The following is a 23,113-nucleotide window of genomic DNA, read 5'->3' as shown; positions in this document are numbered from 1 at the left end:
GCCAATGGGAGTGGAGGGGTGGAGCCTGCTGTGTTAGGGATAAAAAAGGAGCAGCCTGCCTGCTCTGGGCACTTGTTTGCCAAACTTTTGGCTGACATCGGACCCTTCAGCGGAAGTAAACTTTGCCTTGCCATGTTCCTTCCAAATTGGTGTCCTTATTCCTACATGAAATCGCAACATCCCTAGCTATTTCTAACAAGTATTTATTTACCCAACAGAACTCAGCCTCTCTTTCTTACTATGGAGAACGTTTTTTTAATTTTTTATTATAAAACTGATGTACAGAGAGGTTACAGTTTCATACGTTAGGCATTGGATACATTTCTTGTACTGTTCGTTACCTTGTCCCTCATACCTATGGAGAACTTTTTGTCCATGTGTGACCAGTACAAAACAAAACAAAAGGTCTTCATTTGCTCTGGCTCCAGGTTTGGGGCAAGGCCTCCAGCTTTACTGTTTCTGATGCTGACAGCTTAGGGTTCCTGTTGATAAAAAGGCACCATCCAGAAAAAACCAGCATCCAGAAGCAGTGGAGAAACGCAGGAAAACAAAAAGGAGCAAAAAAGAAGAACCGAAAACCTACACGGAGCCGGAGATTCTCCGGGGCACCCTCCCCCCACCAGCCGACCCTGGCCCAAACAGGGCCAGGCTGGGAAAGGAGAACCCGGCGATCAGCAGACAGGCTGCCAGGAGCGCAGAATTCATATAGCGGGAGACCCCATGGTCACAAGGCAGGGTGTGGACCAAGACACACACTGGCAGCGACGAGAAGTTCGGGTCCACACCGGGTTCGGACAAGGGAACCCAGCGAGGCAGAAAGAGGGAACGGGGGAAGCCACCACGACACTTCGCCAACCCCTGAAGGGCCAACGGCTGCTCGGGACACACACACAAAGCAGCAACTCTGAGTCCCCCATTATCCCCTCCCCCATCGGGAGACCAGCTATCAGAGACCCAAGCCCGACAAAGAAGCTAGATCTCCCTCCCTCCCCCCCCACCCTCGAGGGAACAAAGAACCCCCAAATCAGGCGGGAAGCTCCCATCAGGCGCTGGGAAGTCAGGTTAGCAGGGGAAGGGCGGAGCAGCCCCAAGGCCCCACAGGTTCCTGAACTGGCAGAACTGGCCCCGCCCCCTTCCCAACAGGGGCCGGGGGACGGCAGGCAGGGCAAGCCCCACCCGAGGTGCCTGGACCTCGCAGACTCTTACAACTAAAATCACAGGCGCTGGTGGGCAATACCAGCCCAGCAGGGTCACCTGAGCCTGATCACGTCCCCCCCTCGCAGCGGAGACGAGGTCTGAGGGTGCCAAGCCACACCCTGACAGTCGATCCCACTGGGCCCCACAGACACCGCCCCCCCAACGGACTCGCGGGAGGGCGCAAGCACAACCGAACAAGCCAGGACTCGCTCTTGGAGGTATATCCCGCTAAAGTGCATGTTGTAGTGGACAACAGCGCACAGGAGGGCGGGGCCCCCGGCAACAGCACCAGCTCTGGTAGGCGTACCCTGCACTGGTGGGCGGGGCCACAGCGGCAGCACCTGCTGCCGGAGACACGCCTACACAGGAGGGAGGAAAGAGCTACAAACCAAACCTGAGAAGCCATCCACAGATTTCCAGATGCGCAAATCACAAAGAAACATAACTCAGTTCATCAAAGGACAAGCCAACTCGCCAGCTCCAAAAAGCAGCACGACTGAAGAGGAGATGGAGACTAAAAAAGCAAATGAGGCCATGTTAACAGGAATGATCGAAAGCGTCAGAAATGAAATCAGAAAACAATTCCAGGAGTTTAGAGCGGAAATCTGGAAGGACACCCAGGAAGCCAAGAAAGAAATGGAAGCTAAAATGGATACAATGCAAGCCTCGTTTAAAGAAATGGAAGCAAAAATGGATACAATGCAAGCCGCCTTTAAAGAAAATCTCCACATCCTGAGAATTGAAATGCATGAAAAAAATAGATTTAAAATACAACTCTTTAAAGGAAGAAATTTCCACAATCAGAGCTGATATGACAACCATAAATAGCTCTCTGACATCCATAAACTCCGCAATTGAAACCATAACACAAAGAGTGGACCACATAGAATCCAGAATCCCTCGCCTGGACGATGAAGCAGCTGACAACAACCAGAAAATGACCACACTCCAAGAAAAGGTGAAGCTTCAGGGAAGACTAATCCAGGAACTAATGGACAAAGACAAGAGATATAATCTGCGCATAATTGGAATAGAAGAAGGAGCCGAATATCAGAGCAGAGGGCTTAATCATGTTCTCAATAAAGTTATTGCAGAAAACTTCCCCAATCTCACAGGGGACCCCATCCAGGTAACCGAAGCCTATAGGACACCTGGCAGGCCAGACCCCAGGAAGACCACCCCAAGGCACATAATATTCAAGACTACAGACCTCAAGATTAAAGAGAAAATTCTGAATTCAGCCAAAGCGAAGAAGGAAACTTTTTTCAATGGGAAGAGGATTCGAATAACATCCGACTTATCCACACAAACTTACCAAGCTCGAAGTGAGTGGAAGAACACCATCCAAGTACTTCAGAAAAACAATTTACAACCTCGGATCAAATATCCAGCGAAATTGGAGTTCACATTCGAAGGGAGAACCAGATCTTTCCACACCAAAGAGGAGCTAAAGGAGTATGTGAATAAAAAACCAGCCCTACAGCGAATATTAAGAGGAGAACCCCACCCAACAGAGATCGTAAAAGACACACAGACAGAATCAGAAAGAAACTTCAATAGCCAAAGTCCAGCAGAAAGACCAGCTCACTAAAGACAGGGAAAAAAAAGAGGAAAAAACAGCCCAACAAGAAAATGGAAGGAGAAAAAACACCCTTATCCTTGATCTCTTTAAATATAAATGGTTTAAACTCCCCGATTAAGAGGAGCAGACTGGCAGAATGGATTCGCAAACAAAAAGTTGACATCTGCTGTCTACAAGAGACCCACCTTACAGCAAGGGACAAAAACAGGCTTCGAATGAAAGGATGGAGCAAGATCTACCAAGCAAATGCACCCACCAAAACGGCAGGTGTAGCCATTCTGATCTCAGACAAGCTGGACTGCTCATTAAAGTCCACTCAAAAAGACAAAGAAGGACACTACATATTAATACAAGGAAAAATCCAGAATCAAGAAATCACGGTAATAAATGTATACTCACCAAACAAAAGAGGCCCGACATATGTCAAGCAAATTCTCACAGAATTACAGAGCAAGATAGACGCAAACACAATCATAGTGGGTGACTTTAATACTCCTCTCTCTCCAAGAGACAGATCCAACACCCAGAGGATTAGTAAGGGAGCTGAGGACCTAAATAACACCATTTCCCAAATGGATCTAACAGACCTATACAGAACCTTTCACCCTACAGAGACCCAATATACCTTCTTTTCAGCAGCCCATGGATCATATTCCAAAATAGACCACGTCATAGCCCACACAAAGAACCTCAGCAAACACAAAAGTATTGACGTCATCCCATGTATTATATCTGATCACAGTGGATTAAAGGTAACCCTCAACAACAAAGGAAACCACAGACACTATACACACTCTTGGAGGCTAAACCCCACGCTGCTATCCAACACTTGGGCCACAGACCAAACTAAAGATGAAATCAACGAATTCATAAGCCACAATGACAAAGAAAACACATCACAAAGAAACCTATGGGACACAGCTAAGGCAGTACTGAGGGGCAAGATCATTGCACTCAGCACCCACATTAAAAGAATGGAAGCAGAGCAGGTGAATACCCTCACAGTGAAACTAAAACAACTGGAGAAACAAGAAATGACAGAATCTAAAATGACTAGGAGGAGAGAGATCACAAAGATTAAAGAAGAGATAAATCTGATTGAAAATAGAAAGACCATTCAACAAATAAATAAGACTAAAAGCTGGTTCTTTGAGAAAATAAACAAAATTGACAGACCCCTTGCAAGACTTACAAAAAAAAAGAAGAGAAGAGACTCATATATGTAAAATCAGGGACTCCACCAGAAAAATTACAAGTACACACGATATTCAAACAATTATAAGGAGGTATTTCCAAAACCTCTACTCAGCAAAAATCAATAATTTTACAGAAATGGATCAATTCTTAGAGAAGAACAAACTGCCCAAACTGAACCAAGAAGAAATAAATCAACTAAATAAACCAATAACTTACGGTGAGATACAGGAGGTAATCAAGAACCTCCCTACTAAGAAAAGCCCAGCTGGGGATATGGCCTAGTGGCAAGAGTGCCTGCCTCGGATACACGAGGCCCTAGGTTCGATTCCCCAGCACCACATATACAGAAAACCGCCAGAAGCGGTGCTGTGGCTCAAGCGGCAGAGTGCTAGCCTTGAGCGGGAAGAAGCCAGGGACAGTGCTCAGGCCCTGAGTCCAAGGCCCAGGACTGGCAAAAAAAAAAAAAAAAAAAAAAAAAAAGAAAAGCCCAGGCCCAGATGGATTCACCAACGAATTCTACAAAACCTTTAGTGAGGAGCTAATACCAATACTCCTCAAACTCTTCCATGAAATAGAAACCAAGGGAGAAATCCCAAACTCATTCTACGAAGCTAATATCATACTCATTCCCAAACCAGGCAAAGACCCAACAAAAAAAGAGAACTACAGACCAATATCACTAATGAACACAGACGCAAAGCTCCTCAATAAAATATTAGCTAACAGGATCCAGAAACTGATCAAGAAAATCATACATCATGACCAAGTAGGCTTCATCCCTCAGTCACAAGGATGGTTCAACATCCGTAAATCAATCAATGTAATTCACCACATAAACAGATCTAAAATTAAGAATTACATTGTTATCTCAGTCGATGCCCAAAAAGCCTTTGACAAAATACAAGATCCATACCTATTAAAAGCTTTGGAGAGAACAGGAATAGATGGAACATTCCTCAAAACAATAAAAGCCATATACAACAGACCAACTGCTAATATCATATTAAATGGAGAGAAACTTAAATCATTCCCCCTAAACTCAGGAACAAGACAAGGATGCCCACTCTCCCCACTTCTGTTCAACATAGTGCTGGAATCCCTAGCCATAGCAATAAGGCAAGAGGAGGACATCAAAAGGATCCACATCGGCAAGGAAGAAATCAAGTTATCCCTATTCGCAGACGACATGATCTTATATCTGAAGGACCCAAAAAACTCAGTACCCAAACTCCTACACCTAATAAACCAATTTGGCAAAGTAGCAGGATACAAAATCAATCCACAAAAGTCAGCAGCTTTTCTGTACACCAGCAATAGACAAACAGAAAAGGAAATTAAGGAAGCAATTCCATTTACAGTAGCCAAAAAAAGAATAAAGTACCTAGGGATCAACTTAACCAAGGACGTGACGGACCTATTCAATGAAAACTACAAAAATCTAATAAGGGAAATCAAAGAAGACACAAGGAGATGGAAAGACCTCCCATGCTCATGGGTAGGCAGAATCAATATAGTGAAAATGGCCATCTTGCCCAAATTGTTATACAAATTCAATGCAATACCTATCAAAATCCCAGCCACATTCTTCACTGAAATAGAGAAACCAGTCCATAAATTCATATGGAACAGCAAAAAACCTAGAGTAGCCAAAGCAATTCTAGGCAAAAAAAATAGTGCAGGAGGTATCACAATACCAGACTTCAAGCTCTACTACGAGGACATCATAACAAAAACAGCATGGTATTGGTATAAAAACAGATCGGAAGACCAGTGGATTAGAATTGAAGACCCAGAAATAAAACCGCACTCTTACAGCCAACTGATATTCGACAAAGGAGCTAAAGACATACAATGGAATAAACATAGCCTCTTCAACTACTGGTGTTGGGAGAACTGGGCAGCCATATGCAGAAAACTCAAAGTTGACCCAAGCCTATCACCATGCACCAAGATCAACTCAAAATGGATCAAGGACCTCAACATCAGACCTGAATCCTTGAAACTACTGAAGGATAGAGTAGGAAAGACACTTGAACTTATAGGCACAGGAAGGAACGTCCTGAATAGAGTCCCAGGGGCACAACAAATAGGAGAAAGACTCAACAAATGGGACTACTACAAATTAAAAAGTTTCTGCACAGCTAAAGTCATAGCCGCCAAAATAGAAAGACAGCCAACGATATGGGAAAGGATATTTACCGGCACAGCAACAAAGGCCTGATATCGGTCATCTACAGAGAACTTAAAAAACTAAGCCCCTCCAAGCCCAATAAACCTATTAGGAAATGGGCAAAAGAGCTAAAGAGAGACTTCACAAGAGAAGAGATAAAAATGGCAAAGAAACACATGAGGAAATGCTCAACATCCTTGCTAGTAAAGGAAATGCAAATAAAAACAACCCTGAGATACCACCTCACCCCAGTTAGAATGGCCTATACTCTGAACTCAGGAAACAACAAATGCTGGAGGGGCTGTGGGGAAAGAGGAACCCTTCTCCATTGTTGGTGGGAGTGCAAATTAGTACAACCACTTTGGAGAACAGTATGGAGGTTTCTCAAAAAGCTCAATATAGAGCTACCCTATGATCCAGCCATACCACTCCTAGGCATCTATCCTAAACAGCAAAACCCAAGATATCAAAAAGACATTTGTACTTCCATGTTTATCGCGGCACAATTCACAATAGCCAAAATATGGAAACAACCCAGATGCCCCTCCACAGACGAATGGATCCAAAAAATATGGTACTTATACACAATGGAATACTACATAGTGATTAGGAATGGTGAAATATTGTTATTCGCAGGGAAATGGTCAGAACTCGAACAAATAATGTTGAGTGAGACAAGCCTAGAACACAGAAAACAAAGAGGCATGATCTCCCTGATATATGACTGTTAACAAAGGGAGACAGAGAGACAGTAGAGACCAAGTCTGTGAACACTGTATATGTGCTTGATACATTTTATATTGCTTATGTGTCTACCTGACCTAGACAAGGGATGGAAAAACAGGTTGTAAGATATCACAAGAAATGTACACACTGCCATACTATGTAACTGCACCCTCTTTCCACAACACCTTGTAAAAAAATTTATGTTCAATTAATAAAAAAAAAAAAGGTCTTCATTTAAGATTTTTCTTTTCCCTTTTTTTTCTTTTTTGTGCCAGTCCTGGGACTTGAACTCAAGGCCTGGGTGCTCACCCTGAGCTTCTTTTTGCCCGTAGCTAGTGTTCTACCACTCCTGGCCCCACTCCAGTTGGTTTGGGGTTTGTTTCTTTGTTTGTTCTACTAGTTTGTTGATGATAAGAATCTCATGGACTTTCTTGCCCAGGTTGGCTTCCAACCCTGGTCCTCAGAGCTTAGCCTCCTGAGTAGCGAAGATTACACATGAGACACCAGCACCCAGCCATTTTCAGAACTTTGATTTACTTCCCAGTGAAAGCACAAACATCTCTGTGTATGTTTTAAATTTATTAGGGCAAACATTTAAAATATACAGATATTTTTCTCACAATCGTCTTCTGGCACTTTTTTATTTACTATATTTGAAGTCTCAAAAAACAGAGGCTGCCCGGCCTCTTTTGAGCTGAAGGTGGGTGAGCTGCAGAGTTCTGGGGTCAAGGCTTCCACAAGGGGAGGGAACTCCAGTCCTCCCCACTGGCCATGCTGATCTAGGATGGATCCCGCTTTACAAACTCCAGTGTGCTGACAATTTCACTCCAGTTCATCGAGAAATCTGAACCATAACTCCCAAAAGAAGCGAGGAGCTGAGACTGACAAGAATTTTCTAGACATGAGAAAGCTAAGAAGGTATCAAGCAGCTTACACCATGATCCTCAAAGCCCACCTTCCAGAGACAGAACTTCAAGATAGAGGTCCCACATTACCCACAGGAGAGGAATAGGGAGCCACTGAAAGGGTGTGAGGACCAGTGGCTTACTCAGGTCTCCATCTGGAAAACCAGAGTCTAGAGGAGGAAGGGAGCCCCGGGTCTGTTTTCCAGGTAGCAATTCCAAGGGAAGTTCTCTGGGCCGTGGCTGGGGTCCCATCTTCAGTCTCCAGTTGGAGTTTTGACAAGACAATGCCTCTTCTCTTCCCAAAGAGCAGGCACAGACTGGTCCTAGCTCTTCCCCGTGGAATGCTTCTTTCCCTGACTTGGACAGGAAGAGGACCAGGAAAGCTCTCCGGGAAGAAGGTACAAAGCAGAAGAGAGGGGTGGCTCCTCCCTGAGCAGCCTACGTATCTGCTACCCAATTATCTGTGAAAGCCTCTGCAACCCCATTTTCTGGCACAGCTTTCTGCTGTCCATTTGCTTCCTCCAACATTTTCTTGTACTGACGGTTGAAGAAGCCCACCTGTGGAGAGGAAGGAGAAAATCAAGAGAAGATCAGAGGCCAAGCATCCATGGCTCACACCTGTAATCCTAGCTACTCAGGAGGCTGAGTGGGAAGCTAGCCCGTGCAGAAAAATCTGAGACTTTTATCTCGAACTAACCATTAAAAAAAAAAAAGGAAATAATGCCAGAAATGGGACCATGGGACCAAGTAGTAGCATGCCAGCTTTAAATGGAATACGTGAATGGACAATGCCAGGCCCCAAATCCAAGCCCCAGTACTGGTACCATAAATAAATGAGAAGAAGAGGAGAGAAGGAGGAGGAGAGAAGAGGGAGGAGGAGAAGAAAAGGGGGGGAGGAGGAGGAGGGGGAGAGAAGGGGGAAGAAGAGGAGAAAAGGGGCAGGAAGAGGAGGAGGAGGAGAGAAGGGGGAAGAAGAGGAGAAAAGGGGCAGGAAGAGGAGGAAGAGGAGGAGGAGGAGGAGGAAGATGATGACGATGATGATCAGAAGGTCCAGTACAAGAGAGGAGAGGTGACTGAGGGAAAAGGAGCTGTCACCATTTCTGGAGCATTGGCTATGTTTCCAGCACTAGATATACTGTGTAGTTAGACAATATTACATGGCTATCAAGTGAAAGAAACGTTTCTGACCATCACAGAAAGAAACAAAGATCTAGAGTGGACTCCATGAAAGAAAGCATGAAGTGAACAAAACCTGGTATGACTCCATATTGAATCCTGGGCCTGCTTTCTGCTGTGTCTGCTGCAAGGGGAACACAACCACACATAGGGAGAAGTTGGTAGAATAGGGAGAGAGGTGAGAGGAGGTCTGGGATCCAGGGGAGGACAATGCATGGGTGCACATGAGTGTACACACACACACACACACACACACACACACACACTGGAGACCTTGGAAGCAGGAGGGAGTCTCTCACAGAAAGTGACTTTGTAAAGACAAGGAGATTCCCACAGGAAATGACCTGGGAAAGAGGAAGGAATCTCTCACAGGAAGTGACCTTGGAAGAGGAAGGGAGTTTCTCATAGGAAGTGACCTAGGATGTGCCTTAGACTCCCAAATCACCTCTTTGTTTCTGGTAGGAAGAGTAGGATCCGAGCCTGGGGTTTGACGTGGCCTAAAACACTCACCTTGTACAGGGCAGCTGTGATGAGGGCCAGCAGCAGCAGCCCACCCACGGAACTGCCCACGATGAGGGGAATAGGGTTGGGCACCTCGTAATTCTCCAGCACTGTCTTCACCTGATGGGAGGTGAACATGTCAGGGAATTGCAGGCCTCTAGATTCTCAGCTTCCCCGATGGCCAGCCTTTAGGTCCATCCCATCCTCTGGTCCCAGGCCCCTCTCCCAGGGCTGAGATGCAAAAGCATTCATCCATTTAGGGACAAATCTCCTGCCAGGGACCCTCCCCAAACCCTTCCCTCTGGGTCTGCAAATCCCCCAACCAGCACCATGAAGTCATTACCTGGGCCCTCAAGAACGCCTCCTGGCCTGGGAGCTGGGAATACACAGCTGTGTCGAACGTGATCTCAGCCACCGTTGTGACCAACACCTTCTTCTGCAATGTCTGCCGAGGGGAGAAGTTGCTGAGGGAGCTGGGTCTGAGGCATCAAGCTCAGAGCTCCAGGACTGCCCCGGCTTGATGACGGCCCCACGTGCCTCAGAGCACAGGTGTACACACCTTGCTGACCCAGCCGAAGCTGAGGTTGCCCTGCAGGAGGAAGTCCAGCTGCTCCTGGATGCCGAAGGAGGGGATGTCACAGCGGAACTTCAGGCAGTCTGCAATGGAACAGTTCTGGGGACAGAGAAGCAATGTTGGACCGACCAGAGGCAGGTGAATTTTAAGGTAAGAGACAACATAAAACGGTTATATTGACAGGAAGGAGCAGTCCACCTGCTGTTATGCGATTCCTGAATTAAAAATCTCTGATGTGTGACCCAAGGTGGGCGATAGCCAGGAGCCCTCTGCCCAGAGCTCTCCTCACCAGCACGGGATCTTCCTTCATATGAGCCCGGAAGTCAGACTGCTTGGGAACTATTCTCTCTGAAGAGCACTGGATAGATGGGTTCTAGAAAGAAATAAAAAACGATATGGAGAGAATAATGTCTCAGTGTGGGAGCTCAGAGATCCATGATGGATAGGAAGGTGGGAACCTAAGTGCAAAAAGCTGCGCAGTAAGGAGCACACAGTCTTGAGTACCTGGGGGTGTAGCTTCAATTCCGTCCACACAGCTGTCCCGCCTACTTCTACAGGTACCCAGAAGTGGATGCTCATGGGCAGATCCCTCTGTCCCAGGTTATGTGCCTGCTCAGAAGTCAGAACGGAGGCCTTTGTCAGACTCACAGCTCAGCCTGTTGTCCAGGGCCCAGCGCCCTGCTCAGCCTGAGCTGCGAGATGCCACCACCTGCCTGGTATCCGTGCTTCACCATGCCGCTCAGCTCGTGCTCTGTGGCTGAGAAGTTGAGGTATTTGGTGGACTCCTCCAAGCTGGAGAGAGAAGAGGTGAGTGTGACTTTCAAGTGCCAGGGAGCTCTCTTGAGGAGAGCCTGGTTCTGTCATGATGGGACAGAGAGAGTCAGGAGGCCTTAGAATGATGTGGAATGAGGGCTGTGACTGAGCTGGGATAATAAAGATTCTAGGAGGGTTAGGATGTAGCAGTGGCAGTGTCCTGGGTTTGATCCCCAGTACAAAAAGAAGAGACTATATGTGTGTATATATAGACAATATTGTCTCTCTAAATATAATACATATATAGAATATGTTGTATATATATATACAATATTCACCGTATATATAATACCTATATGTAATATATATATATATATATATATATATATATATATATATATATATATATATATATCCACAAACAACCAGGACTGGAAGTTCATTCCTATAACTCTATCTACTCAGGAAGTTGAGATCTGAGGATCATGGTCCAAAGCCAGCACAAGCAGAAAAGTCCATGAGAGTCTTATCTCCAAAGAACCACTAGAAAACCAGAAGTGGAGCAGTGGATCAAAGTAATAGAGCACTGTCCTTGAGCAGAAAAGCTTAGGGACAGCACGAAGGCCCAATGACCAAAACATAAAAAAAGAAGAAGATTATAGAGGATGTGCAGATATGACCCAAATGGTAGTGCACCTTGAACAACAACCAAAAAAAATGCTAAGTAAGAACACAAAGCACTAAGTTCAGGCTCCAGTACTGTCTTGTACCCATGCTCACACACACACAGACACACACACAGACACACAGACACACACACACACACACACACACACACACACACACACACACTCCTCCTGCCCTAGTTAGGTGGAGAAGAAGCTTGATTCCAGGCGCCACACACCTACCGCATACCTGCTGACCACAGCATAGACCGCGTACTTCACCGGCAGCTCCTGCTGCAAGGTGCTCTTGCTGGTCCTGGGTGAGTTGTTCTCACTGGAGAAAGAGGACACAGCCCCTTGGGCAAGGGCCCCAGAAGGCCAGGCTAGACTGTGACACCCAGGGGCGCGGGGACAAGAGGACAAGGTGGCTCCCCTGAATCTTTTGCCACGCTCACCTGGTCACATTGGCTGTCATGAGTAGCTTGTCTCCCAACATGGCTTTGGGGGAGACATCAAAAGTAGCCAAGAAGAAAATCTGAACAAGAGGGAAGAAAGAGGAGGTGAGGAAGGGGTAAGGCAGGAGGGGGACAGTCAGGAGGGGTGGACGGGAGCCAGGCTGACCCGTGTGCCACCGTAGAAGATGACATGGCCGATGTGGCAGCTGGTGCTCCTGATGTTCAGGTCCTCAGTTTGGACGCTGTCACAGGTCAGGGTGAGAGGGCGCTGATGCAGCGAGCTCTTAGGCAAAGGCAAGTGGAACAGCACTGATGAGGATTGATTAGGGATCTGAGAGACTCAGCATCCCAAGAACACTGTCTTGGAACCCAACTTAGGATGTTTTGGTGGGGCTCAAACATGGGGCCTGGGCACTGTGCTTTAGCTCCCCCCTCACCCCCAGGGCTAGTAACTCTGCCACTGAAGCCAAACCCTTACTTCCAGCTTTTTGCTGATCAATGGGACAATAGGAGTCCCACACTTTTTTTTTCTACCAGGCTGGCTTTAAAACACAGTCCTCAGATCTCAGCCTCCTGAGTAGCTAGGATGACAGGTGTGAGCCACCAGAGCCCAGCTAGGAACTCATTTCTGATAGGCATGTCTTTAAATGCTCAAAGTGAAGTGCATTCGCCCTTCCAGCCTACCCAGCCCAGCCTAGACCTGGTGGCCTATTACAGACTGATGAGCCATGACCCCCTAGCCTGAGCTCTGACCTAATACATCCCACTGGCTTCATCCTTTCCCAGGGGGGAGCACCTGGCTTCCAGTCATTCGCCGATAGGACAGCCCTGCTGGGTAGATGAAGGTAATCGTGGTACCGTAGGAATCCTCGCCATCGTTGGACACTGTCACGTTCACATTTAGGTCTAGGGTCATTCCCACCACCACAGTCTGCAGGCTGAGTGTTGGGAGTGAAAAGATGAGATGATTCTGTGACTGAGGTCAGATATGGTCTAGGGGGTGAGCCATGTGGTGGGGGTGGGGGTGTTAGGTAGGCAAGGGAGAGGACATTTGAGTCCCTGGGGGAAGGGAGACAGGGCAGAGGCAGCAGAGCCAGGTCCTGGGAGGAAGGGTGTGGCCAGAAGGCAGATCTAGGGGCTAGAAGTTCACCCTGAGAAGTCGAAGGTGACACCAAGGTCATCCTGGCAGATGTGGTCAGCTCCACAGTTCTTCTCAAAGGGGAGCTGAGAGAAAAGCAAGGAAAGGTTGTGTGGAAATCTAGAGGCAGCTCCCTCTGCCCCCCGACTGGAGGCCTCAACACCACAGGAGGCCCAACTCACAGAAGCCGTGTAGTAGGTCTTCATGTTCTTATCCAACATTGGAATGAGATTTTTGAAGGAAGACAGGGGCAGGCCCACTAGAGAGAAGTTGAGGCGCAAGGTGATGGGGGTCACCGCCTCCTCCACACAGTCCTAGAGGGTGGGCAGTGAAAGGAGGTGCTTAGGAAATCACCAAGCAGTGACTTTGTCCAGTCCTCCTGTCTGTAAAGGGGGAGACAACTCCGGCCTCAATGAGCAAGTGCTACTCTGCCCCACAAAACCTTGCTCACCCAGGCAGAGAACACACCCTGTTCTTTTCTTTGCCTAGCCCGTTGCCAGCCCCCCCCCCCCAGCAATGATGCCCACCTACACTCACACCCGTGTCCGTACAAGGCCCTCTTACCGGGAGGAGTAATTCCACTTGTTTGCAATGCGAGCTCAGTCCAAGGACTTCATTCCAGGTCAGAAGCCGTGTCTTTGTGTCCTTGAAGATGGCACGGGGAATTGGACGGCCAGGGTCCAGGGCCAGGTCAAAGGTCATGGAGCTTTGAAGGTTGCCTGTAAGGGAAAGCAGAATAGGAGAGCACCAGACAACAAGTGAGCAAACAGGAAGCTCTGGAGGTTCCAGAGGCAGGGGCTGCAGAAGTTTGGGGTGTCCTGGGTCACTCACCTAGCTGCTGTTTAGAACTTTCAGTAACATGAAGGCAGACATCGGCACGGCCCAGTGTCTGGACGGTGGCTTGGTGGTTCTGACACTGGAACACAGTCCTGGAGATCTCTGCAGGTGAGAAGCGGATGTTTGCAGAAACCTGGAGGATGGGTCTGGTCCTGTAGGCAAACACAAAGCTGAGACGCTGTCCAGGGTACTTCCTGGGAGCACAAACCTGCAAGTGGGGAGGCCTGGGGACCCTCACCCAGACCTCGGGCGGAGGAGGAATGTCTGAGGAAGGTTCTCACCTGAGCAGCAGCACACGGTCCCGGGACCCCACGGCCAGGTCCACCAGTCCATCCTGGGTGAGGTCCTGACCCCCACTCAGCGACTGCCCAAAATACTGTAGCTTGGAGGAGAGCTGGGAGGCTGCAATCCTCTGCCCAGAAGAGGAGGAGGGGAGAGGGGGAGGGTACTGATTAGAGTGCCAAGGTGGGTGCACCACTAGTGAACTACACATCCACTCCCAGGTTTTGGCTGCTTAACTAGACATAAGGGTCTCTCAGAGTTGTCTGGTTTTGAGCCATGATTCTCAGAGCTCCACCTCCTGAGTAGCTAGGATTACAGGCATGAGCCAACAGTGATCAGAAAATATTTTTTCAGTTTGCATTTGCTTGATGTTTGCCAAGGAAAGCAGCCATTTATCCTAGTGACTCCTATTGCTATCCTCCTGGGCAGAGAGATCCTAGAGGCATATTTCATGGATGGCAAGAATGCAATGAAAATCATATATCATCCAGGGATGGATGAGAGGACAGATGTCGTGAAACCTATACTTAGGAGCAACAGGAAACCACTCAGAGACGGAGCACTGGATTAGGAGTCAGAAGTTACCATCCCTAGTCCTCTGGATCCTGGACAGGTCAAATTACACCTGGAAAACAGGTTTGCTATAGAAGTGAAGCTTGGATCAAGAGGTAGAGCACCAAACTTGAGAGAGCATGAGGCTCTGAGTTCAAGTTCCAATCCAATACCTACACACACGCACACACACACACACACACACACACACACAAACACATACAAATGAAAAGTAAAACAGGTTTGCTGAGCTGGGGCCTGTGTATCTTGTACATTGATGGGTGATTAAGAAGCCTGAATGGGACACTCCAGGATCATGGAACTCTGTTATAAAGCAGTACATCTATTGATCAGATTTGCCATTTCTTAATGACACAGGTTTAACTTGCTACAAAAGGGATGAGTGCTGGAAAAAAAGGGGATCACCATTCTGGTGACTGTGAGAAAGGCAAGAGAAGTATCCAGACACTGTCACAGTCATGAAGCACACCAACAGGGCCTCACCTGGGTGTGTGCAGGGCCCAAGCCCAGGCCTGGGGTGCCATGAAAGATGTAAACAGCACCGTGGTTCTCCTGCTCTCCTGGAGCCCCAACGGCCACGTCTGTCAGCTTGTCCCAGTTCACGTCCCCAAGCACGGTCACGGCCGCCCCAAAGCGGCCCAAGGGATGGCCCTGCTCCCCTCGGAGAACAGACCCACACCGCCACGGAGCCCTCTGCACAATACAACCAGTGTCAGCCCACCCCAGACTGGACCACCATCCCCTACCCCCACCCAGCCCAGCCCCATCTGCCACTCACCCCCCTGGGCATCGGGCACACAGACACCTGGCCCTCCTGGGTCTGCTCATAGTAATGGGGGGCCCCAATGAGGATCAGGTCAGTGTTGCCATCTCCATTGACATCCACAGAGCACAGGGAGGCCCCAAAGTAGGAGCCAATCTGGAGGGCAAAGCCTGAAGTCACCTGCCTGACCCCCCAGCCTCCTCCCTTTCTGGACCCAGCCACCCCACCCCCTTGGGGTCCACCCCCATCCTCCCTACACACCCACCTGGGTCCCTGTGACTTCAGCATTTGGCTGCCATTGCCCCGATTCCTGGGTGAACATGACAACCTTCCCCGTGTGCTGGTAACGAGGGGCCCCCATGACCAGGCTCCGCGCCCCCTTCCACAGGGCCACCTGGGTGGAGTAACCTGCAGGGACCAGGCCTCAGCACCAGGGCGTCTCCCCCTCTTCCCAGCAGCCCGTCCAGGCCTTCCTTACCTAGGTAGGCGTCCCTCATGTCCACATTCTCCTTAGACATGTTGATGAAAGTGGCAGGCCTAGTGGGGGAGTGCAAGAAGGCACCTCCGGACCAGTCGAAGCTACCCACGGCCCCCAAAACTGGTCCATCCTGGGAGGAAAGGATTCCAGAACTGAGCAGGCTGGAGTAAGAAGACAGCCTAGTCTGAAGAGAACCTGCCCCTAGCTTCATACCACCAACCCCCTCCTCTTCCTCTCCCTCATCCTCCATCCTCAGCCACAAAGAAACCACTCACAGGGGTGAAGGCCGCACTGAAGCCTTCCTGGGACATCTCCAGTTCAAAGGAACTACTGCTCCCGGTCCCTGTACCTGCAAAGACACAATGCCAGAGGCTTCAGGGAGAAAGATGGGCTTGGCCAAGTCCAAGGAGGCGACTTAGGGTCAGCATCATACTGGAAAGTAGCCAGGAGAGGCCATGATGCCTGAGCACATGTAAAGCCAGTAGCTCCCTGTCTGACATACCCTCGATGGCAAAGATCTTGTCTTTCAGCTGTTTTTGAATCTGCTTCAGTGCATCAAAGTTCTTCACATTAAATACGTAGTCCTGGGGAGGACTTGAGGCGATGGTATTTAGTTCGTCCCTGGATGCTGGCGTTTGAAAAGCATCTCCAACCTGCTCCCAGAAAAGACCAATTTACCATGAAAATCACCCATGGTGGGGGTAGGGTGGGGGAACCTATTTGTAGTCAGGGACCAGTGGCTCATGCCTGTCATCCTAGCTGCACAGGAAGCTGAGATCTGAGGACTGTTGCCTAAAGCCAGCCTGGGCAGTAAAGTCTACGAGACCCTTATCTCAAAGGAACCACACAAAAAGCCAGAAATGGGGCTGTGGCTTAACGTGGTAGTGCACTGCCCTGAGCACAAAAGCTCAAGGACAGCTCCCAGGCCCTGAGTTCAAGACCCATGAGCCCTACAGGGTTCATCTTGCAGGAGATATGGGAAAGAAAACGAGATTGGCTAGCATCAAGGAGGTGAAGAAAGAGGACACTGAGTCTCTAGCTGAGGACAGTGGACTTCATGCCCCACAGATGTGCGAGCCGGAGGTTTCTAATCTTGAAAGGAAGCTTCCTGGAGAAGGACACGAGGGAGGCAGTGGAAAGCTGGAGTTTACCCCGATGGCATAGCGGATGATGCCTGCGGCGTTGGCCGGAGGTATCACTTCGGAATACTCCTTGTTGTCGCCAAATTTCCAGCCATCAGTAATAACGATGAGGATCTTGGTGGCATCTTTGCGGGCTCCTTTCTCAGCAGTGAACACGTCCTTTCTGTCAGGAAATTTAAAAGGTGGGGAGGGGGTGCTGGTCAGCCATCAGTGGCTCATGCCACTGGAGGAGGAGGAGGAAGTGGAGGAGGAGGAAGGAGGAGGAGGAGAGGGGAGGAGGAGGGGGGAGGAGGAGGAGGAGGAGGAGGAGGAGGAGGAGGAGGAGGAGGAGGAGGAGGAGGAGGAGGAGGAGGAGGAAGAGTTCTTAAAAGAGGATCTAGAGACCTCATTAGAGACCTCAATCTCCTTTGAAAGAATGTAGCCATATCCTTTCCCCTGGAGACCTCAGTCCTACTCAAGGGCCCCAGAGTAGGTAAGCTGGCAATTCATGTGGGAGGGTGCAGAGAGGGTACTTTGAGAAGGGAGAAGTCTGGACTCACCTGACTGTATCAATGGCTGTGGCAGTTCTGGTGTTCGATCTTTCCTGATATATATTGTTCAGCAGGCTCTGGGGGTCTGAACTTTTGGCGTAGGCACTGAACGTGAAGTGTACCTCAACGCTGTAGGAGAACTGCACCAGGGAGAACTGAGAGAACCACAGGATGCTAGAGACCGAGCTGATTTCCACAGCACCCCAGCTCTGCCCAGCCACGCCCTCTCGCACTGCCTTCCCACCCACCAGGCCACACCTGAGCACCGGATCCCTGAAACTGGCTCATCACAGACTTCACGAAGTTTAGCATTGTGGTGAAGTCACTAGGTTCGATGCTTCCTGACCCATCGATGAGGAATACAATATCCTGTTCCAACCTGAAGCACGCTGGAAAAGACCAAAAATCACATTCCAAAGCCAGGAAAACCTATGCCTTCTCCAGCCCCGATCTGGGGATCAAAGCTCAGCAGCCCAGCTGGGTCTTCTCCTTGTCAGGGCCACAGTTTCCAAGTCCCCTGGCTGAGACGCAGGGCAGTCTCTTCATGCCTCAAGAAGAGGCCACAACTGGCTCAACTCCTTCACCCTGCACAACCACTGACAGCTTCTCCCATCTGGAGGACAGCCTCAAAACCACCTCCTTCCACAACCACCATTGTGCCCCTTTCCTTGAACCTGATCCCATCTCTTCTAAAGACCCTCAGCGTCCCACCAGGAAAGGACCTGCACCAGCTCTGCCCATCGGTCCACATGGGACAGTAAATGCCAAACTACACTCTGTGTGTGTGTGTGTGTGTGTGTGTGTGTGTGTGTGTGTGTGTGTGTGCATGTGCACCAATACTGGAGCTTGAACTCAGAGCCTAGGTGCTGTCCTTTAGCTGTTTTACTCAAGGCTAGTCCTCTAGCACTTGAGCCACAGCTCCACTTCCAGCTTTTTACTGATTCAATAGATATGATTCTCATTGAGGGGCTCGGGATATGGCCTAGTGGCAAGAGTGATTCCCTCGTATACATGAGGCCCTGGGTTCAATTCCCCAGCACCACATATACAGAAAATGGCTAGAAGTGGCGCTGTGGCTCAAGTGGCAGAGTGCATGAAGCCAGGGACAGTGCTCAGGCCCTGAGTCCAATCCCCAGGATCGGGCAAAAAAAAAAAAAAGAGTCTCACTGAGGGGCTGGGAATATAGCCTAGTGGCAAGAGTGCTTGCCATGAAGCCCTGGGTTCAATTTCCCAGCACCACATATTTAGAAGAGGCTCGACATGGTGCTGTGGTTCAAGTGGCAGAGTACTAGCCTTGAGCAGAAAGAAGCCAGGAAAGTGCTCAGGCCCTGAGTTCAAGGCCCAGGACTAGCAAAAAACAAAAAAAAAACCCACAAAAGCAATAGTTGCACAACTATTTGGTGTAAACAACTGTACAACTCATGGCAGGATAGAGGGGGAAGGGTGGGGGAATGTGAGGGCCGTAGGGGAATGAGGGAGGAGGTATGAAGTTGGATAAGAAATGTACTCATTGCCTTACATATGAAACTGTAACCCCACTGAACTTCATTTTGACAATAAAGAAAAAAAAAGAATTTAAAAAAAATTTTTAAAAAGAGTCTCACTGACTCTCCTGCCTGGGCTGACTTTGAACCTTGCTTGCTCTGTCGATCTCAGGCTCTTGAGTAGCTAGGAAGACAGTCATGAACCATCAGGGCCAGAAAGATTCTTTCTTTCTCTTATCCAGTCTGGAAAAGTGCTTCTGACCCCACTGCAGCCCCATTGGATGTGTAATATGGGGTCCCCAGAAGAGCTAGGGGTCAAGAACACTCACCCCGCTGGAACTTTGGGAGCCTTTCTTTCTGCTGGAAAGATGGACCCAGCAGGAAGCATAACCCGTTCAAATGGATATTCTCTTTGCATGCCTTCTGTATCGTTGGGCCACAGGCCTAGAAACAAAGGGAGATGCTAGAAGGGGGCTGCCTCTGCTCCCCAGCCCGACCTCCTATCCCAGCACCTCCACCCTCCACAAGACACACACCTGCCTAGGGACCCTCCTGTGACCCAAGACAACTCACCAGAAGCTGGGAGGGGTTGGAGGCAGCTGCCAGGGACAAACCTAAGGACATGGTCACAGCCTCAGGGGGCACTGAGGAGATAGATAATCATGTGGTTACCATGGAGACCCAAGAATGAGTTAGCGCTGGGTGGGTCTGATCAAGACACAGGGAGCCTTGAAGGCCAGGGAGACCCGTGGGTCCTAGTGGAGCCGACGAAGTGCAGGGATGTGGTGATGGGAGGCCTAAGGGGGTCTGCAGACAGCACACAGCAGAAGTAAGAGTGTTGGGCCCCAGGGCTTGGGAGCCAGGACCCAGGCAGGGGCAGGGGCTCACCCTGCAGCTGGATGGGCTGACACTGCCCTGTGGCATAGGCACACTTGTAGAGGCCGCCTCTTTGGTTGGTGGCCTTCACCTCATGGGGGGCTCCAACCACCACCCTACAAGGGAGAACAGAACACTGTTGGTAAAAGTGCAGACAGGACTGGGAATGTGGCTTAGTGGCAGAGTGCTTGCCTAGCATGCATGAAGCCCTGGGTTCGATTCCTCAATACCACATACATAGAAACAGCTAGACGTAGCCCTGTGGCTCAAGTGGTAGAGTGCTAGCCTTGAGCACAGAGAGGCTTGGGGACAATGCCCAGGCCTTGAGTTCAAGACCTAGGGCCTGCCAAAAATAACAAAAGAAAATTCAGAGAAAACCATGCATTTGTGAATCACACGTATAACTGTAGCTACTCAAGAGGTGAGATCTGATGATTAAAGTTCAAAGCCAGTCCAGACAGAAAAGTACATAAGACTCTCAGCCAGATGCTGGTGATTCAGACCTATAATCCTTGCTACTGAAAAGGCTGAGATCTGAGGATCAGGGTTCAACTCCAACCAGGATTAGAAAGTCTATGAGACTCTTAATCTCTAATAAACCAACAGAAAACAAAAGTGGAGCTGCGGGTGAAAGTAGTAGAGTGCCAGCCTTGAGCAAAAGAGCTTAGAGAGTCTGGCCAGATTATGAGTTCATCACACCCCCCCCCCAAGGACACACACACACACACACACACACACACACACACACACAAGTACAGACTAACCAGCATTGGTAGCTTACACCTATAATTCTAGCTACTCAGGAGTCTGAGATCTAATGATTAATATTCAAAGCCAGCCCAAGCAGAAAAGTCCATAAGACTCTTTATCTACTAGCAAAAAGCAGAAACCAGAGATATGGCTCCAGTGATAAAGTTCCAGCCTTGAGCACAGAATGTCAACTGGGAGCACAAGGCCCTTACTTCAGGTTCCACTACTGACAGACTAAAAGGGTAGGGGGGGTGGGGAGAGGTAGACAGTAGAACTCAACTGCTTGAGCCTCTGAGCCTTATATGGAGATTAGCTACAGGTTGAACTCTGCAGAGGTGGAATTGAGGAAATTTTTTTCTCTTTTTGTCACTGGTATATACCTGATAGGTTATAGTAGGTGCCCAATAAACATTTATTGAATGGCTGGTTCCTTCTGAGACTGCTGTGTGGACTTACTCAGTGCTTACCTATTGGTACTCAGTAGTCACTCAATAAATGTTACCTGTGATTATTCAAGAGTCCATGAGATTCTTATCTCTAGTTAACCCACCAAAACCCTGGCCTGGTGGCATGACTCATATGGTAGAGCACCAGACTACTGTTGCAGAACTGGGAAGGCATGGGGTTCTCTGCACAGAGAGCTTGCTCACCACCTTGTCCTTACCAGGAACTGTCATATTGGACCACACTGTATCCAAACCCGGCACTTCCCATTTGAAAGCTCATCGAATTTTCTACCTCCAGGTTGAAGCCCAGAGAAACAGCAAAACCTTGGAGGCAAGGAGCAAGAAGAGAGCTTTAGAATAGGATCTTCTCTTGCCTGACCATGACCCCTCCCCACTGGGCTCCGTCTCCCAGGACCCCACTTCCTGGTCTCTTCTAGGCCCAATCCCTCAGAGTCCCCTGGCTTTACCTGGCTTCGCTCTCTCCTCCACATGAGGCACAACTGCGTCACCACCCCTAGATCTACAGTCAACTTTCTTTTTTTTAAAAAATTATTTATTAATTAAACAAAAATTTTTTGACAAGGTGTTGTGCAAAAAGGGTACAGTTACATAGTAGGGCAGTGTGTACATTTCTTGTGATATCTTTCACCCTGTTTTTCTTTCCCTTCCCTAGGTCAGGTAGAGATACATACAATATACAATGTACCAAGAACATATGCAGTAGCCACGTGGCCTATACAGTCAACATTCAATTCTTTTCTATAGACCACTGCTCCGGCTCTGAAGACAGCCCTCCCTTACCTCTTCCCCTGGCTCAGGTCTGCCATCCTAGCTACTCAAGAGGCTGAGATCTGATGATCACAGTTGGAACACAGCCCAGGCAAGCAAATCTGAGCCACTCTTACTCTAATTCACTAACAAAAGGGCAGAAGTAGGGGCTGGGAATATGGCTTAGTTTTAGAGTGTGCTTGCCTGGCATGCATGAAGTTCTGGGTTCTACTTCTCGGCACCACATATGCAGAAAAGGCCAGCAGTGGTGCTGTGGCTCAAGTGGTAGAGTGCTAGCCTTGAGCAAAAGCAGCTCAGGCCCCGAGTTCAAGCCCTAGGACTGGCAAAAAAAAAAGGGGGGGATTGGCAGAAGTAGAGATGTGGCTCCAACTAGTAAAGCACCAGCCTTGAGCAGGAAATAGCCAAGGATAAGTAGGAGGCACTGAGTTCAAGCCCCAGTACTGGTGCACACAAAAAAGGAAGGAAAGACAGAGTGAGAGAGACAGACAGACAGACAGACAGACAGACAAACTTCTAAACTGTCAAGTCAACTGACCTCTTCCTGAATGACTTCCTTAGCATCCACTCCCTCTATGAATTCCAGATCCCAACCCTCCAATGTCACTCCAATGTCAAGTCCCTCTCCCTCCCCTGGCCCTGCTCCCAACCACAGGCCTTGGCTGTGTAGGGCTGGGACCCCAAGTTCCCCTGCTGGAGAAGCAGACTCACCCGTACTAAAGAGGAGAGCAGTGCACAGCCTATTCATGGCTGGAATGTCAAGCTCAGAGATGGATGCTCTGAGCATCTGGGCTGAAAGACTGAAGAGAAGTGAGTGGAGAGGTGATGAGGAGGCTGGAACTGAAGGTCCTCTTGAGTCAGAGGTTAGAGTCCTGCCCTCCAGGCAGGACTAAAATGGACAATGAAGACACCAAGCAGCCCACATACTCTGTTCGCAGAGAGCTCCTCGTCAGGATGACTCGCCATGGCTGGGCTGAGGAGATGCAACTCCTCGTCTTGACTTCACCCTCTCAGTGGCCTCTCATATTGGCAGAAGGCTCCCTTTAATCTTGCCTTGCCAGTCCACCTGGGGAGTGGAGGGGGCCCACGCCAGATTTTCTGGACCTTCCACTCCTAGCCTAGAAGTC

At 49.0% G+C, this 23,113-nt stretch overlaps 1 protein-coding gene across 1 annotated transcript; it reads right to left on the bottom strand.

Annotated features, from left to right (window-relative positions):
• Positions 1 to 8,215: 8,215 nt before the first annotated feature.
• On the bottom strand, positions 8,216 to 22,734 carry LOC125341067 (integrin alpha-X-like). The gene is made up of 30 exons (XM_048333074.1): positions 22,698 to 22,734; positions 21,419 to 21,524; positions 20,017 to 20,120; positions 19,702 to 19,772; positions 19,458 to 19,572; positions 17,903 to 18,033; positions 17,654 to 17,799; positions 17,124 to 17,277; positions 16,475 to 16,625; positions 16,248 to 16,321; positions 15,973 to 16,102; positions 15,760 to 15,902; positions 15,510 to 15,650; positions 15,215 to 15,424; positions 14,158 to 14,288; positions 13,871 to 14,028; positions 13,604 to 13,758; positions 13,222 to 13,353; positions 13,052 to 13,125; positions 12,698 to 12,839; positions 12,068 to 12,184; positions 11,902 to 11,981; positions 11,697 to 11,780; positions 10,742 to 10,820; positions 10,533 to 10,637; positions 10,318 to 10,401; positions 10,014 to 10,127; positions 9,798 to 9,899; positions 9,464 to 9,574; positions 8,216 to 8,335 (listed from the first exon to the last, which is right to left on the bottom strand). Exons 1-30 carry the CDS (start codon positions 22,732 to 22,734, stop codon positions 8,216 to 8,218), a joined length of 3,501 nt encoding a protein of 1,166 aa, XP_048189031.1.
• Positions 22,735 to 23,113: the final 379 nt, after the last annotated feature.

This window comes from Perognathus longimembris, chromosome 23 (assembly GCF_023159225.1).
Source record: "Perognathus longimembris pacificus isolate PPM17 chromosome 23, ASM2315922v1, whole genome shotgun sequence".
Lineage (NCBI taxonomy): Eukaryota > Metazoa > Chordata > Mammalia > Rodentia > Heteromyidae > Perognathus > Perognathus longimembris.
Note: the sequence above shows the minus strand (reverse complement) of the source record. Positions and strands in the feature narration are given on the sequence as shown.

Bases quoted from the DNA above. Each gene is read 5' to 3' on its own strand.
- LOC125341067 (XM_048333074.1), bottom strand. From the start codon at position 22,734: ATGAATAGGCTGTGCACTGCTCTCCTCTTTAGTACGG. The intron at 15,651-15,759 runs GTGGGTGTGTAG...TTTGCCCTCCAG, and splicing joins CTGAAGTCACAGGGACCCAG to ATTGGCTCCTACTTTGGGGC. The intron at 14,029-14,157 runs GTGAGAACCTTC...GTTTGCCTACAG, and splicing joins GACCGTGTGCTGCTGCTCAG to GACCAGACCCATCCTCCAGG.